Source organism: Scomber japonicus, chromosome 1, assembly GCF_027409825.1.
Source record: "Scomber japonicus isolate fScoJap1 chromosome 1, fScoJap1.pri, whole genome shotgun sequence".
NCBI lineage: Eukaryota > Metazoa > Chordata > Actinopteri > Scombriformes > Scombridae > Scomber > Scomber japonicus.
In genome coordinates, this window is record NC_070578.1 from 18,873,718 (window position 1) to 18,892,547 (window position 18,830).

An 18,830-nucleotide genomic window follows, 5' to 3' on the forward strand; every position below is an offset into this window, starting at 1 on the left:
CTTCAACAGCTGGCCCCACAACAATCGCTGCCCTCATTGGTCAAGGTTTAACAAAGTGCTCTCTGATTGGATGACACGCTCCAAAACATTAAGGAGCGTCACACGCGTCACAGCCAGTATGGCAGCTCCCGCGAACCGTGTGTCTAAACCCTCCGGTGAACGTTTACCGTTCAATACTACGAGTTTTCAGAAGAAAACAAGGAGCAAGTTGTTATCCATACCCGGCACCCGACCTTCGGTTCAAAATGGACAGCTCTTAGTTTCCACCGGTGTCACATCACTCGACTATCTACTCGGTCAGTTTAATGGTAGCTGCACATGCTAGCAGTGTTTCCAATGTGACGTTAACGAGAAACACTGATTTTAGTTACAAAATATGTGCGTAACTTATTCCTATGAGCACAGCTACGAACTGGTAATAGAGCTGCTAAACTTAATATTTGATGTTTGTGTGTCTGTATAAAAGAACCAGTGTGGTGTCTTTTCGAATATCAGAAAAAAGTTGAAAAATATTAGACGGTCATTTGGCAATTCAAAGAGATTATGCATATCTCTCTACTGTCAGACACACCACAAAGACACATTTGAGCACAGGCTCAGTGACCACAAATTGGCAGTTTAAAAAGGATGACAAAAAAAGCATGGCAACCAAAAGAAAACAGAATATGTGGTCATTGTTCGATAGGTGAAGCTGAGAGAAATAAGAAACTGTTAGTTTACTCTGTAATTGTAGATCTCTAAGAGCTCAATGAACTCTCAGAAGGAGATAGGGCATATCTTTCTGCCCAGTGTTTATCAACATGCCACATGCCTGAGGGACATTGAATTACCTACACACACACACACACACACACACACACAGCTGATGCATGCATTCACCTGTGTGAATACATGAATACTTGATATAATAATTAATATGCAACTACTGGCCACTTCATTAGGAATACAATCTAATGCAATGCAATACAATAGCTTTCCCATAAATTCTACATTTACATAGCTTATACATTGTCAGTTGTTGTTGATATTATCAGGAAGGTGATCATTTTACCTTATGTTTAATATGGAAGTCATGGTTGAATTGAAATTCAATTCAATTTCAAATGGTGCTGTGGCCACCAGATTGCAAACAATCAAATTGTTTAGATGACAAAACACATTTGGCATCTTGTAAAATTAGACGAAACACATTATCCTAATACTTAAAGATGACTTTTGTGCACATTTAAAGGGATGATGATACTCTTTATGGCTTTCTGGACATATTTTAATGCAGGCACATTGCAGGTGTCAATTAACATTATATAGCCAATTTGGGCTTTTCTAGTTATGACATTGCAGATGCTCATACAATATATTACCTCATAACATATCTGGCATGTTTCTTCTGGTGATAAAAATGTAATTACCCTAATAATCTATAAGTGATATGTTAAGTTGATATGGAGCTCTTACGGAAATGTAACATAACTTCAATGGATGTATTGTGACATGCCTCACTTCTTTTTTCTTTGATCTGTAAACCCCTAAAGGTTTTGTACAACTTATTGTGTTGTAACTAAGAAAATCTGCAGGTGTGGCAATAGCTAAGATGCCATCTTTCCTGTAGCTCAAACCTGATACGACCAGTGTAGTCTCTTGCCTCCAGCCTTACACTCATGTACTGGCATATAGGAAACATGGTCTAGCAGAACCCAGTAACACTCTGGGTTAAAGAGAGTCATCGGGAAATGCTATTGAACTTTTGAAAAGGTTAAATGGAGCTCAATGTGAAAACACAACATGTCAGATGTCTTCAGATTTCTTATGAAGGAGATGAAGAGACAGCAGTGGAGGCTGGAGGGGAAAGCAAACAAAACAGCAGTTGATCAAAGGGAGGCTCAGCATGTTTCACATAGATTCACAGTGTTTGTCTGTCTGTTAAACGTGTCACACTGATATTATTGTTTGTTGTTTTTTTGCTCTCACAAACAGGTGGCGGGTTAGCAGTTGGAACAGTGCTTCTCATAGGTGAGCCTATCATTTGACAAATTGCACACTTGATGGTTTATAAGTCCTATGAAATGGTAGTAGTTCTTCTTTAATGTGATGCATTTCCTGTTGAAACAAGTTGTGTGGGCAGATTATTACAATCAATCAGATATCAGTTATGAAGAGAAAGGCACTGTGGTTGGACATCCTTAAAGCCTAGAAGGCATGATTGTTAAGAGAAAATTGTTGTGACTTTAGTTTGACCTTTGAGTTACCCTCACTCACTAGTACAGGATTAGATCACTGCTATTTTCCAGGAAGTTCAAATACACTTTTAACTTGTTACTTAATAACACATATTTGTAGATAATCTATGTATATTTCCTGATTAGTCATTTTGCAGATACTTTCCTACATATTTATCTGATGCCAAATTCTTAAGTTGTAGTTTATTATAAATGAGATTACCTTCGAGCAAGTAATACACTTCAGGATGTTACACAACCTGTGGTGAATTAAGTGTGTGTGACGCCATTGTACACAGCATAAAGGAACAGTTAACTCTTACTGAACTAGCATTTTTGGTCTTTTGACATCATAAAGTAGTTTAATATGTATTTATCATATTTGTGAAAGGAGTGTCCCAATATCTGAAGCCATGTCAAATCAAGTCAGATCAAGTACATCTTTATTCATAAAGGCCAATATTACAAATCTCAAATTTGCCTAAGGGGGCTTGAGGCAACACAAACTGGTTTACAGGGGGATAGATCATACAAGAATTACAGTCCTCAATTATTTTGTAACTCTTTAACTGGTTGTATAGATTAGAAATTAAACTGCATTAACCTATCAGTGAAATGTAGCTTAGCCTACTATTCATATTCAAACCAAAACTATAATGTATTGCCGCAGATTAATTTAGTCAGACATTTCAGCATCTCACAATGAATGATTCTATCGTCTGTCTGTTCTATGGCTCTTTGTGGCTACAGCATGCCACTGTCTAGCAGAATGGCAAATAGACTAATGACCTCAAGGTCCCTAGTTAGAATCCCAGGTGTTCACACTTCTGCTGTGATCCTTAATTAATATGCTTCTCTGCAGATGTGTTGTAGAAGTTTTCAGAATTATATTCAAAGCAAGTGTTTGCTTTTTTTTGGTTTGTTTTTTCTCTCTGGACATAAATGTCTTCCACTGTAATATTATTATTATTATCATTCATCATAGGCTAGGCTGTATGCACTGGTAGACAGTAAGGTTAAGGTAGTCCTGTTTCCCCTTGAAGCTGTAATTTGTGTGTAGCCGAGGCCTATACCAACTGATGATATTGCTTTGCCCTTTAATTCATCCCCCCAATCGATGCAGGAGTCAGTGATTACACACTAATGCGTTCTTCCCTTCCATTTTGTGAATCAATGTACGGTTGGTTTCATCTGGTAATGAGAGACACAGTAAAGGTGAAATGCGTGTGTGCTCTTGTGTTTGTCTCTGAAAGAGTGGTGTGTGTGAGTGCGTGTGTGGGTGGGTGGGATGGAGGGGGGGGGGGGGGGGGGGGGGGTTTGAGTGTATGTTTGTTTGTGTTTGTTTCAGGCAGTCGTCTCCTACAGTCTGCCCCTTTAGTCGTGATGGCCTGTTTGTGAGACACAGACATAAAATTATCAGACTGGTCGTTGTCTGCCTTTGAAGTGTCTTGAGCTGTCCATCCTGATTTGTCAACCAGAGGGGGATCAGGCTCAGTATGGCTGCTGTCTGAAGATCTCTCATCTCTCGTGTTTTTGTAAGAGAAAGAACAACGCTTCTCGGGTCTTATTATGTTGACCATGTATGGTTTTATTCCATTAGTGTAATGTTTTTACCTTTATGCACCCAATATAATTACTATAAATTTAAGTGTAATTGTTTACATGTATAAATATTTCACAGCTTTTTAAGTGAAATATATTACGTCTTGAGCATCTTTTTAATTTTCATGAATACCATTTTGAAATCAGTCCATTCTGACAAACCAAGTAGGCCTTTAGTGTAACACATGTATAAAAATAGCAAGCATATTTAAGAGACATATTGAGAATGAATAACACAAAATAATTTCAACATGAAAAGTTCTGCTCTTTAACATGAAAATACATGAACCCTGAAATTACTTAATCACAATTATAAAGACTACTATAAAGATGGATTATATTACATTACATGCACCATGTACCACAAACTCAAGAGGAAAACCTGCTTCAGCAAGGTAGCATAAAACATTAACACAATGATAACATGATAATAAATGAAACTGCAACAAAAATGATGTGGTTAATTAGCAATATTTAGCTGTGGAAAAAACTATTGTATCTGAGTTTTCAAGGCAACATCACACACCTAACAAATCTCCGAAGACGTCACAGTTGTCTGCTCTGAAGTGACAGGTGCATTGATCAAAAGCACTGAACACTATGTGCCAGACACTGACAGACTGTTTTGTTGAAGAGGAACAGCAGTCACAATTTGAAGCTTAACAGGAGAGATTTTACAGAAATATGGGGTATAAGTCAAATTGGCATTAAACCTGATATAACCATCTTTTGTAGCATGGTTTATTGCAAATCTCAGCTCCTTTGTCATAAGTGACTATTAATTAACCTGCTGTTTAGCCTAAATACAGTTGGGCTGCTCTGTAGGAATAATAATACTTCATAGACTAAAGTCTCATACAAGGGGGAAAACACTGACCTAGATATTTTGTCTCCTCCCCCTGCAGCTTTAGCAGATATGATTCAGGACTCTCGCACTCCCACTCCCCTGTTTGAAAGCAAATGAACTAGAGGCGTTTCCCCCTTCACCAAACTTAAGTCAGAATAAGCAAAAAAAGAGGAAAAAAAATCATCCCATGACTGTCTAGAGTGACTGATCTACCTCAAAGATATGACCGTCCCCCACCCCCTGTTGCTCCTATGTCCCGCCACCTCCCGCCCCCTCCCCTTACCCCCCGCCTCAACAGCCTAATGACTCCTGGAGGTTCCATTTGTAAGGCTCCCATAGAAACACAGCCACAATAGGTCCCATCTTGAGAGGGCCCATCTGGGAGTCTTTGTGGGGCCTGCTGAAAGCCACAAAGGCCTGCTGACCTAGAAACCCATCAATAAGAGAACAGGGAGCCCCACCGACAACAAATTGAAGAGCCATGGAATTTCCTGGGCCATCCTAAGTCCGTAGGTGAGGACATAGTCCAGGAACGTGGGAGGGGTGAATTCTCCAAATGTTCGAGGATGACACGTCAGGATGTCATTCCCAAGCTGTCGACTATGTGTCTGTTACCTTAAACTGTCACTGCTGCCTTTGTCCTTGTGCCCACTGTTTGTCATTGTGTGGAGAGGCCTATGAAATCTTTACAAAATGGTGATGGTGACAGGAAGCAGCAGTAGCATGCTGGGTAGAGTTATGTGTCCTGCTCGGGGGGGTCTCATGGTGATGATGCTAGCTTTTTTTTGTGGGTTTGGGGTGTGGAATGGCCGGGTGGCCACTTTGTGTTTACTGAGAAAGGCTACCTTTGGGAAAATGCGTTTGATGTTTAGAATCACTTGCAATTCCATCCAATTCCTGCAACATTCCTCAAGATGAGACTACCTTCTCCATTTGCATTTAAAAGTCTATAACTAAAATATTTCTTTTAACCTACTTTTATGTTAATGATTCTCTTGAATAACACTAGACAAACAATAGTGAAATGATGTTATTGCCATCAGTTCACGCAAAAGGCAGATAGATTCATGTGAGCCAGATGTCAGGGAGCATTTTGAGGACGAACACAATCTTTACATACTTCTGCCTCCCTCTGTCAGTTGGCCTGGCAGCTAGGGTACCATTGCATTCAGTGGGACGGGTCAGGTGAATTCTTAAGACAGTTTCCCTCATACTTCTGCTGCTGGTTGGGGGTATGATAGGTGAAAATGGACAGAAATACTGTGAGACCTTCACATGAGAGCTGAAGATGTCATCCACACCTTGATAGTCCAATCATTCAGTAACACCTATGTCCATGTGCCATGTCGATTGCCATTTCATCTGTTCCCTACAAAAGGTAGTCAGAACGTGGTCCTTACATCAATTACAGTCAGCAACTGTGATGTGGTCATGAACTGCTGGACCTGTGGTGTCTCAATGAATAGTCAGAATAGAAAGACAAGTCCAATATACAGTATGATGGACTTGTTGATGCTTGTTAAAATTATGTGACCAGATGGTGATATATAGGAAAGATGTAGCTGTTTTATAAGTGAATCCTTTCCTTAGCCCCTCTAGACATTACATCTATTTCCCTGAATGACAGTTTTTTCTGGTATGTTTGTGTGTGAATTTTACACTTCATGCTTGTAAAGTCCTTTTTTGTTTGCTTTGTTTGTCTGAAAATTGCCACAGACAGAAAATGAATTTTTGAAAGGATAATAAACAAAACTAACACACTCAAATTCTGAATTTTGTTGTCCCTTGTTTCTTTTTTTTAGAGGAGGACCGATATGATAGCTACTCTCGCATGATCTTAAAATACTTCCTGGCAGAAGGAGTGGTGTGTCGACACGAACTCTTCGTCGCAGCGGCTCAAGATAACCCAACTGACATCTTACAGGTATGAGAGGAGGGGGTGTCTGCTTCTGTATGCTTTTTGCATGGAAAGTTGTTGTTTTTCAAGGTACGGATCTAACAAACAAACAATCCACATGAAAGCTCATATGGCCTCAATATGTCTACTTTAACAGAATGCTCACTGCTTTGTAGGGCTGTACCAAACTCAGAATGTTGTCAGTTTGGCTGTTGAATACAAAGATATGATTATTTGAAAATCCATTGGTATGAGTTTCAGTGACCACATTAAAAGAGTCAAATGCAACACAGTCATGGAAACATAGTTTTGAGTATTTAAAAATCAATTAAAAAGACAATTCAAATCTTGCAGCTTTGAATTGCAGGGTTAGGGTTATTTGATTGCTGTTGGGCTACAACATGGATTTGTAGGAAGAATGAGACATGAACAAATGAGACAGAAGACATGTATTTCTGTTTTAAATCCAGCACTTGTAGCCAATGTTTTTCTAAATTTCACCTTAAACAATAAGACCAATGTGAAATAAAAAAAATAAACAGTTTCAAATAAATTCAAGTCATTGCCCGCTATGAAATAACTGACATTTGTTCTTCAACAGCACAGGCCTACTTTTTGATTTCTCTTTAAACATAAAAATTAATGAATAAATCTAAACAAGAATAAATCAACAAATGAAATTTGAAAGATTGGATTGGATTATTTTTAGATAAATGTAAAAACAGTAGGCCTGAAAATGTATAATATAATAATAATAATAATAATAATAAAACATATAATAAAATTACAGCATTGTCAGCTTTGAAATAATAACTTCTAGTCTTTGACAGGATAGGCATATTAAACAACTGTATATCTCTTTGAACATAAAATAAATAAGCAAATGAAATAACTTGCGATTTAAGATTTGACTGACGAGAAAAAAGACTGCTCTCAATCGATCGAGGGGTCTCTGACAGATGATTAGACTCGTCAACATTAACGGGGCAGCCCTACTGCTTTATCACATTTTTTATTGTTTCAAGTAGTACTGATTTATAGATGCTGAAATCCACAAACATTTCCTTCAAGCTATTTGTATTGTTTTACACTGATCACACCTATGATATAGCTGGTATTGTAGGTGCACAGCTTTCCCCAACATGTGTCAGGGTCAGTGGGGGTATCGTAGGGGTCGAGGGTGGCATGGTTGTGGCATTGTTGAAATGTTTCCCGATGCATCACTCTGTGAAGAGGACCGTAGCCCCAGAAGCTGACTGCCACCCAGCATACAGGAGGTGGGGCCCTCTCCCACTGATTGATAGTGGGAGGGGTCACAGCCTCACCCTCTCTTTACATATCAAAGGTTTATTAAGAGAGGGGGACTCCCAATGGGGATATATCACATCATTTAGTGTTTTCACAGCTACATTCACAGTATGCTAATCTTTAAATGCAAAGGTTGTAGTTTATGCATTACGTTAACACGGACACAAGAAACCAGCTTATTGGAGGAAATAAGGTTAAATCAGGAAATTGGAGAATGCATTCACATGCACTGCAATAATGTGATGGCTTGAAAACCCACATTTACTTGCATCAGCTAATAAATCAGGTTATCCAGCCACCCCTACCATGTTCTTGAATTAAGTCTTGTAAGAATGTCTTTTTGTTTGAAACCTGTTGTTGCTGGTTACACAGTGAAAGAACAATTCTCTTATTAGTGAGCTCTGAGTTTTCTCTTATTAAACGTATGGGTCTGAATTGTACAAATGCCTAAGGTTCAGCCCTAGAAACATGTTAAGTTTGACTTATTTCAGTCCCAGTTTTAGTCAAACTTTAGATCTAATTAATTTTGATACAAGGACACACTGTGGTCATTGATGCCTCAGCACTGCTGCCATGGCAATACTTTTCCTGAAGTCTTTATTATGCACGTGTTCTTCAAATAACACTCTTTAGGAAGTTTATACATGGCCAAGAAATCAAGATTATTCAAGAAAAATGTATTTGTTTTATTGTGGTTAACATTTTGTTAATATATCATTTAAGAAATCAGGTTCCTGCTGAAAGCTAACGCTTAAGTGCATGTCTGTTATGCACTGATGGATAAGATGGTACTTTCTTGTAACACGGACAAGTTGCATGATATTACACTGCAATAAGGATAATTAAAGTGCCTCCTTGATCTTTCAAAATCAGCATATTATGTTCACTGTATCATTTTGTGCAGGAACTCCCTGATCCAATCTTGGACGATGTTGCTATCCACAAACCAGTGGAGCAGCCCAGGCTGTCTTGTGAACCTCAAGATAGTTTGGATGCCATGAAGATTGCCTGGCGTTATCAGAATCTTCCAAAAGTGCAGGTAATCAGGTGTACTCATTTGTCACTTGCTCGTCTGTTATTATATTAATTGCATTACATATATAGAGTATACATATACAGTAGACTACAGGTAACAGCGCCATCATTCTCATTTTATTTAAATTGTAACGTGTGTCTCTGTTAATGACGGTATGAGAAAGAACAGCACTGGCTCTCTGGATTTAGTGGTTTGGCAATTGTCTCCACCACTAAATCCATCAGCTTCCAAACTCCTTTGTGGAGTGAATGAGGCCTCAGCCTCTCTTTTCAGAGCTGGACCAGATTACTCACACTTAGCTGGCAATAGGTAGGCTTTTCACTGGTCCCCAACCCACATATACACACACGCCTGCACCCCTGCTTAGCCTGGGAAACAAGACTACTTTGCAGCCTGTGCATTGACATGTCTGCTCGTTCAACCCTATGACCCAGACCTGCGCCTCTGTCTTCCCCCAAATCCCTGCCTTTCCCCCTGCCAGGGTCGGCAGTCCTACACTCTTTCTTCCGCTTTGAGGATAGTTGACCCTCCCCTTCTACTTCTCTGCAGTCTCCCCCCTTCGGTCTATAATCCATATCGCTATGTGGATTAACAGCACACAGTGTGTCCCTGGGGATCCTCTCCCTCTTTCTCTCTCCCTGGAAACTTCTTTATATCTGTGTCCTTTCCTCACCTCTCCCCCTTCCCCTGTAAAATCGTCTTTACAAACCACTAGTAAGCCCCACCAGAGGATTTGCATCCCAAATTCACCCCCAGAGTCAACGCTTACTTTCTCCTTACACACACCTCTCCTGGCATAGCCCACTGTGTCACTCTCCCGATGAAGACATCAGATCAAAGGTGAGGCCGTCAAGGCGGGGATGGAACGCTAAGCGGGTTGCCCAGCTCACAAAGAGAAGATGAGCCCCTGACCCCCCTGCCCTGCTGACCCCCTCGTCCCGCCAGGAGAGGGACACACCGGGGGCCCTAATCCAGATTAAGAGTAGATTAAGGGCCCCTCTAACAATGGAATCCCTGGTTTCACCGGGAGAGAAGAGGTAAAACTCTCTCTTTCAGCTGCAGGAAAACATCCGCCTTCCCCTGCGTCCCTGACACGTTTGCTTTCACAGCCAGAAGTGGACATTTATGTGAAGAAATGATTAAGAGCGTGGTCGTAGTGGTTATTTAACTTCTCTGCTGAAGGAATGTTGAGGAATGACCCATAAACAATGCAATTGCATTATCATAGTATTGTGAAGCACATGCATTTAACATATTAGAAAGACAAATAAGATTATTTTCCTAATGAATTGCTCAGTTCTCACCCACAATCCTTAATCCACATTGTTTGCTGTAAAAAGTTGAAAGCAAGTCAAAATTATTTTTAAATGCTCTTTAATTCTCTGGCTTGAGTGTTTATGTGCTTCAATGAGAGCTTGACTTGTTGACCTCCTCAGAGTGCCCTGGCATCCTCGTCCCGGTTCGGGCACTACTATGACGTCTCCAAGACGATGGAACCAGAAATTCGCCAGGCAGCCAAGTGCCACCCCTTTTACCTTCCAGAACATCCCACCCAGTCATCACCCACACACAGGTAAAACGACAAGACACCATCCACAGAATGCATGGAAACCAATGAGACACCTTCTGCAGAACACAGATACACAAACACGACATCGTCCACAAAACACAGTTGCACAAATAACATCATCCACAGAACACAGGTGAGCAAACACTGCATTGTTCACAGAACAGAGGCAAACCAACAATGTAGGCACACCAACATAATCTAAAAAGCACATATAAAGCCTTAAACAAGCATGTGCATTAGAGAAGTTAACCCAAGAGGTTTGAGCTCTACATTAACTCTACTAGTATTATGTGAAGCCCTCTGCATGAGATAGTTAAAAATTTAATAAACTGTGTGCATTAATTAGCGTAGCAGAAAATAATTAGCTAATTAGTTTTGTCCAAATGGTGACTGAGGCTCATTAAATTGTTTGAGAAAAAATATTACAGCTAAAATCATCCAAAATCACTGTGTTAATGTCGCTGCTATCAAAAGAAGAGCGTAAAGCCTCTCCAGTTTTCAACATATTCAGATACAAATTTAAGAAAGCCTGGTTTTTAACCAGTTACATATGTGTGTATATCTATGTGTGTGTGTGTAAGGGCAATAATAATCACTTGCATTATTATTGCCTTTAATCAGCTGATACAAGTGAATTATCCACCTTCTATGCTGAGTAGCTTGCCAATGGCCAAAGACATTCACCCTCTTGGAAAGGTTGCGTATGTCTATTCAAATAGGGGTCTTGTTTGCTCAGCGTCTGTTTGATTTCTCCAGCGTTGAGTGTACTTAGGGTTCAGAGGTCATGCAGGCTCTTTACTTAGAGAGTGCTGCTGAACACACAAGGGCACACGAAGGCGCACTCACACACACTTGGTAAATACAGCAATCTGGAGCACAGAGGATGTGGAGGAGGCTTTATAGAATCTCTCTTCCTTTATTTCAGCAAACAGACTGTTTAACAGAGCGCCAACGCAAACACATTAAATGTTGTAGATCAAAGCATCCATTTTCACTGGAGTGCACAACATAAGTTAACACTGTACTAAATGTTGGGTCAGAACTTAATGTATATTCCCAAGGAACAAATAAAATAATGAGAAATCTTCTCTGTTTATGTATGTAGTGCACAGTGTTGCACTGTAGTCAAGTGAGTAATAGTGACTTGGTGGTACTGCCATGCTGTTCGGGGATCTGAGTGGGTTATAGACATTTTGACAGCAGGAAACTACACCTGCACTGCACCATTGTGCCCCCATCCCCGCCCAACAGTGTCACACACACACACAAACACACACTCAGCACATTACACATGCACATGTGCCACACAAACTCCGAAGTAGGCTACTCCCCCATGCACGTGTCCACAGCCCCATGTTGATACCCTAGCTGTTAAATTGCTCCGTTTCACTTGAAGGCATAATTGGCACAAATTGCTCTCTAGGTGATACAGATCCTGTTGTTTAAGACCAAGCATCCCCCTTCTCTCCTCCTTTCTTCCCTCAATGAAAGAGGAACATTGAGATAAAGAAGCTTCCCTGTGTATGATCCTAATTAGCCAACGTACTAGCCCCTGTAGCTAAGCACCTAGACCTTATTGGTACCTGAATGAGGGGTGCTCAGTAGGGGAAGCTGAAACACAATACCGTCCTGCACAATGGCTGCCAACCAGAGGCAGCCTCTTGCTCAACTGCATGTCAAACCATCCCAGCCCCCTACCTTAGAACAGGGGCATGGGCAGAGAGGCTAAGGAGGGTAGGTGTCCCTCTTTCACCAAACCAGCTCTATCATTAGCCCCAGCGGGGTCAGGAGGCACCATTGTTGGGCTGAATAACTGAAATGGACTACATGGATATACTTGGCAAAAGTGTAATCAACACGAGTGCGTATTACTGTTCTTTATGCAGGGCTATTGGCGTGTGACCAATCTATGTGTATTAGCTTTTGTAGCCCGCAGGTCGAATTGACAACTGACATAGCAGCCTACTGTGACTCACTACAGAGTGGTCATTACAATAGTGGGGCGTTCTTAAGTGGCGGGTCCTGTGTAAAAAGATGGGGTTAACATTCCTATTGGCCATCCTATAGGCACAAAGTGGGCTCAGCAGTAATCCATCCCTTGACTGTTGCTAAATGTTGCTCCGATAGTACTGTATGCCCTTTGTCAGTAGTGCACATCTTACCCCTGATTAAACACCAAAATGCTGTTCCCTGTTAATTTTAGATATCAGCCCATTAACACCCCCCCTCCTCCTCCTCTGCACTTATCATCTTTGTGCATATGTTGCGTCTCATCTGTCTGTCTGTCTGTCTGTCTCGGCACAATCAGATCCTCAGGGAGCTGACAGAGAACCAGTCATGTTGTAATTTAATCAACCAAATAAATTAATTGGATCTCTTGATATGGATCATCTGTCTGCTTCAGTGGCTCCAGAAAAGCACAGTCAGGAGGAACATGCTGCAGTCATAGAGGATTAAGCTACTGCGGTGATAGGCTTGGCCCAGATTTATCAAATGGTTTCAATTACAGTTTACACGTCCTAAGTAACCCTTTTGTTTTCTCTTTCTGGTTGTCTCCTCCACTATGTCCACATTCTGCTCGATCCTGGGTTCTTTCCAGTCCCATGCTTGAGTCCTACTCCGCATTGCTGAAGTCTCTTGAGGACGTCATACACAGGGAGGGCTTTGATGTAGCAACACCCATGGTAAGAGCTGGAAATGAATGGCTGCTTTGAACTTATTTCTTTCAGCTTGGTTTCAAGATATTCTACTACTATAATAACTACTATTTCTAATCACAGTTAAACACATCCTTTTTACAAACAACAATCATCCTCGGATTTGTTGCAGTAAAAGGGGAGATAAAGCAGCTTAACAGAAAATGGCCTCTCCACTATTAAGTTTTATTACCCCTGCAACACACTCAACCAACTGGGTTAAAGTGGAGTGTTCAGTTTCATAAAAGCACTTATTAGTCCAATTTGAGTACAAGTGTCAGTTTCCATTATCAATCCACAGTCTGTCAATCAGGTCCCTTCTCAGTATTTGTGCCCACAAAATTGCCCCACATTCACTGAATATCAGTGATGATAAACTCTTTGAACTGCTGGTACCAGTGTGTTTAGGTCTCTAATGTAAGTATGTAGAATAACCGCTATTAAAGGTGCAGTGTGTATAATTTAGCAGCATCTAGCAGAATGGGCTTTGGAGAAACAGAATACAATATTCATTAATATACTTCAATTAGTATATCATCACCTGAAAATAAGAATCATGTTTTTGTTACCTTAGAATGAGACATATCAACATGAGGAGCGGTTCCTCTTCCATGCCAGTAGCCCAGAATAGACAAACCAAACGGACTAACCCAACACCTGATCTAAAGAGCCTTTCGAGTTTTTTGCAGCTACTGGAGCTTCTTCCACCTGCTTGGAAGGGGGGAGGGGTACTCAGTTTGTGGCAATCTGCAACCTAACTGCTAGATGCCACTAAATGCTACACACTGCGCCTTTAAGCCTAGTCAATTGATTATGTGCTAAAATTATTATGTGTGATATGCATTAAGGGAGAGTTTAAAAAAGAGGCACTAGAACAGCATCTGTGACCCCAAGCTCTTCTGTCACATTCCAACCACCACTTCACTCGTGTCTGTTTACCTCTCTCTCACCTGCGCAGGTTGGCCTCACCTGTGTGTCCCAGCTGTGTTTGTCTTACCTTTGACATACATGTTTTTAATAATCATCAGTCCTCTACAGAATGCCAGAAACATCCACGGTGCTGTCTGTCTCTCCTGACTTTCCTTTTTATGTTTTCCACATGGCCAAATGTACTTCTGTTAACATTATGTGATGTGTGTATACATACATAGCATATAAAAATACAGTATGTAATTACACATATACTGTGCGTCTGTGTGTGTGTCTGTGTGTGTGTGTACATTCAATGACCCCTCTGCTCGTCACCTGGAGCCACCTCTCCCCCTGTCACTCACACATAGGATTTACCTCCAGTACCCCCCACCCTCCCTCCCCAAGCGCTGTCACTCACACGCCAGATTAACTGCTGACATCATTAAAGCAGTGTGGCTGCCTGACATGCTGTTGGCACAGTCCAGGAATGCAGACCGGCACAGAGCGACATGGGCACTGGCACAAGAATGCCCAGTATGGGTGATAGTCCGTGTGTGTGCGTTTATTTGTTTATTTGTTCAATCTACCATCATGGGCTGCTAACTGGATGCCGATTTAATATAAGATTGTTTTGTGTAAATAAAAGATTTGAATGAGAATTAATCTCCCTGAGCATATTTTTGGAGTCTTTTGAGATGAGCTGGACAGAGGGTGGCAGCAGGACTGTGAGTCTCCGCAGAGACTATCTGGTGATTAGGTCGTGGTCCCAGTCTGGCTGTAGTCTATACGGTCAGCCTCTGGTCCTTGGCTGGACTCTACTGGCACTGTTCCCCGATTTTTCTATAGGCTAAACTATAGGAGTTAAATTTGGCCTCCCTTGCTGATGTTGCCACAGCAACAGTCGTGTTACCACAGCCCCCCCCCCCCTCCAGGGCTCCAGTCATAGAAATAGATTCTAATTTGGTGGCCCCCTAGACCTGTGTTTGCAGAGCCTGGTAGACAAAGAAAGTGTACGTACACACACACACACACCAACTAATACTTAAGTGTAGTAAGGTATAGAGATGCAACAGTGTTGCAAAGGAAGATAATTGTAGAGTAGAGTTTGAGAGTCCTCTCTTGGGAAACTATGAGCCAACTGTGAAAAACTCAGAAACAATGGGGTTTATTTTTCTTACATGCCTTTGTTTCTGATGCAGATCCAAACGAAGCTTAAGTCATTCTGTTGGGAGAGGAAGTGATGGGGAGTGGGGCGGAGGAGATTTTGGGAGGGTTGAGATAATGGAGGGGGAGGGATAAAGTGGGCGAGGTGAGGTTGGAAAGAAGGAAAAGTGAGCAGATTTTAGGCCAGAGCTTTGTTAATTACTCTTGGCTCTCACCTCAGTAATCAGGAGCCATCCAGAAGAAACTGCAAATAAAAGGCAATTGTACTAAAGGTTAAAAACCTCTCACAGTTTTGGACAGGTCCTCCATTCTCTCAGTTTCAGTGATATATATCCCACCGCTATTTGGCTGCTTTTTCTCTGTCTTCATGAGAGTGGGTTACCGTTGATCTCTTGCGGTGGGGTGGGGTGTTTCAAGGGAAGGCACTCCACCCTTACCCAGGCCCCTTTGGCTGCAGAGAATCGCTGTGGTGCCAAGAATGTGTTGGGGTTTCTGGGTGGCGGCCATATTGGAAGCCTGTCTGACAGGTCCATTGTGCCTGTGTCAGATGGCCTCTGTGATTGGGCAGTTGTGTCCAGTCACGTTTGGGCACTGTGTTGCGATCGTCTGTGCTGGTGAGCAGACTGTCCAGTCGCTCTCTCCCAGAGTTTGGGAATACTATCCAAAACAGCAGCAGAAATAATTCAAAAACAGCAATCTGTTAATCTTCATATGCACTGCATGAAGTTGAAATTAAATCAGAGTACTGTATGTCATTGTGTTTGTAGATTTTTGTGTTGTAGTAGAAAATGACATGTGTTTTCACACAATTTTATTGTTCCTGAATCGTCCTTAAGCGTCTTTTTCTGTGTTGCAGTCAAACTCGCGTAACATCCTACGCATTGGGCTCCACTCTCTCGGCTCGGCTCTGTGGGGTGATGACCTGTGTTGTCATGACAACCCAAGACATGGCCACGCCCTCACTACCTTTCTCTATGGACTGCGAGCTTTGCTGAGGTCATCACTGGCAGTTGGAGTAGTTACTGTGCCTTCACATCTTATCCAGGTAAGATGATATTTGAAACATAGGTAACAACAAGAGTATCAGTGTACTAAGAAAACAACTCATCAGCAACTACTGACTGGCCTGACATAAACAGTGATAAATGCACTTTTATGTGTTAGTGTGAAACAGTTGAAAAAAGTTTGTCAGTAGTTTGTTATTGGTATTTATGTGTAGTATATTAGTATGAGACTTGGCAAAAGTTACAAGTCATAACTGAAGAGTATTCTGCCCTCTTACCTTAAATTGCCCCCAGATGGATAAAGTTTTTTTTTTAAAGTTTCCAATAAAGTTTTAAAAAATGAATCTAACTTAAATTGAATTCATCAACAGCTGACATGATTAGGATTTTGTGTGTGACTTTATGTTTGGTGAATGTGCATCATTAATTAATGGGGCACAAGGTTTGAGGTCTTCTATAATGGGGCCTCCTCTTGACTGTGTGGTTTTGTGTCACCCTAGTATGACTCAGGCCTGCGAGTGGACTCTTCCTCCATGCATCACTCCCCCAACAGACCCATTCGAGTGCACACTTCACTGAAAGGCCTCTAATCTATGTTTATTTGTTTGGGCTTTAATTACTTGAGACACACAATGAGAGTGTGTGCCTGTGTATGCATTTTATTTTCTTATGAATACCACTCATGGTTGTCGTGTGTGCCACTGGGTGTGTGAGTGTGTGTGTGTGTGTGTGTGTGTGTGTGTTTGGGAGGGGGGGTATGAGTCCGTGTGCATGCGTCTGTGTCCAGTCTGGCCTCTCAGTGTGAAGGTGGAGTCATCTGCTGAGGCATATGGCAAACCACAGCCCTTCCCCAGACAGAAGACCCTTGAAGCACACTCACCAGAAAAGCCATCTGAGACTTTTTACCAAAATGTTTTTCTCACCTATACTTCAAAAATCCTACTTCTTTAAAGTCCTCGTTCACACAAACATGGTAGCTGCACTATTAATGGTCCCTTTATGCAAAGATATAGGTCGAAGCTTAACTTTCAGAACAGCTGTGTTGTCACAACATGCTCTGGCTCCAGGCCTATATGCTGAGCGCACTGCGGCCTTGGCCTAGTCAAAAAAGGTAGAGTGGCTAACTAGCAGATGTCAGCTGTGGTGGGAGCGGTCCCCCTTTCCCTCTCTGGTCTGGCCTCCAAACCCTTAATCTGTCTCCTCCCCCTTCTCCACCCTGGGGAGAGAAGTGAATGAGCGGGGGAAGAAGAGGAGAGGGGGAAATTTTGGACTGAGTCAGGTGTTTGGTGACTACGCCAAAATGGAGGTAATGGAAGGGCTGTTAAGATGTATCTATGAAATGACCTTGTGACTAGTTTAATATGACATTATTGTAACAAGAATAGATTCTACCTGATAAACTTGATAAACTGATGTAACTGATGTTTGAAGTAAAAGACAAGTTTGTCTGGTATTTTAAGAAGTGACATGTTAGTAAAAGCTTCTTTTGGCTTAGATAATTAGCGTAGTTAGCTGAGTGTGGCCCTTGGAAGACTGTCTAGACTAGTGGCAGTGGGCAAGCTGGCTGAGACTGCACTGGACTCACTATCCATTATTGAGCAGCTTGGGAAGCTGAGCAACTCACTGAAAGCCTCCTCACAGCAGCCCAGTGCCACAGTCCATCTGAAACATTAATTAGGCTTGTCCTACCCTGGTCCTCCTCCATCATAATATCTCCTGCTACCACACCCATCCCCACAAGTAAACACCCACACAAACATGAAAAACACTGTTTTCCCTAAAATGCATCTGCATATACACCTCACCTGCTGCTCAGACTAAGTGGTGTTCTGACCTGTGTATATATTTTGACTCAGGGTTTGGAGTGGTCAGGCAGAGTTTTTTAGGCCTGTAGTGGGGATACTATAGACAGCCTGTTCACAACTATTAATATTCAGTTGAACTTTTGACCTTATAACTAATTAGATCATTCTTAAACTTTTACTATGGTTTTTAATATTTTATATTTCACAGCAGTTGTCATGTAAAATAACAAACTTGAGAATACTTTTATTATATGTTCTCTAAGGTTATTTCTGAAAACTAGGTTTATTAGCTTATTACCTTCTTTTACTGTTGTTTTGTGGCTGTTTATTTCCAACTGTAGTTTTTCCATGGCTGTCACATTGTTTAGATATTTTAAATGTGTTTTGCAATATGCATCTAGACCCAAGACATATAACCAAGTCAAGGCAATAATCCTAGAAACTATAACTGTCACATCCTCCTCTAAAAAAAATGGTGTGTTTATTCCCACATGAAATCAATTTTTGGAGAAACTTGTCCTTCGATTTCTAGACACAGAAGTGAGGTACATTTATTTTGTCTCATATATAGTTTTTGCAATCCCAAGACATTCGATTGACAGAAAAATCATCCCTGCTTTGCTCAGAGATGTATATGATATATTAAATTTTGGGTTGACTCTGGAAGCATTGTAGAATCCCACATATGCCACCCATTTTTTGAGCATTTGCACACTCAGTGACATACACAAATACAACATTGAGCCAAACAGCCAAACAAAACCCACTGAGCC

At 41.3% G+C, this 18,830-nt stretch overlaps 1 protein-coding gene across 1 annotated transcript in view; it reads left to right on the forward strand.

The window, feature by feature from the left end:
- The first annotated feature begins 107 nt into the window (after window positions 1–107).
- The window catches only part of elp4 (elongator acetyltransferase complex subunit 4), a 51,845-nt gene continuing 33,122 nt past the window's right edge, over window positions 108–18,830 (forward strand). The window contains exons 1-7 of the mRNA XM_053322326.1: window positions 108–296; window positions 1,975–2,010; window positions 6,468–6,589; window positions 8,775–8,909; window positions 10,343–10,479; window positions 13,076–13,160; window positions 16,105–16,293. Coding sequence (XP_053178301.1) covers window positions 119–296; window positions 1,975–2,010; window positions 6,468–6,589; window positions 8,775–8,909; window positions 10,343–10,479; window positions 13,076–13,160; window positions 16,105–16,293 — 882 coding nt within the window. The 5' untranslated portion in view covers window positions 108–118. The remainder of the gene's footprint in view (window positions 297–1,974; window positions 2,011–6,467; window positions 6,590–8,774; window positions 8,910–10,342; window positions 10,480–13,075; window positions 13,161–16,104; window positions 16,294–18,830) is intronic.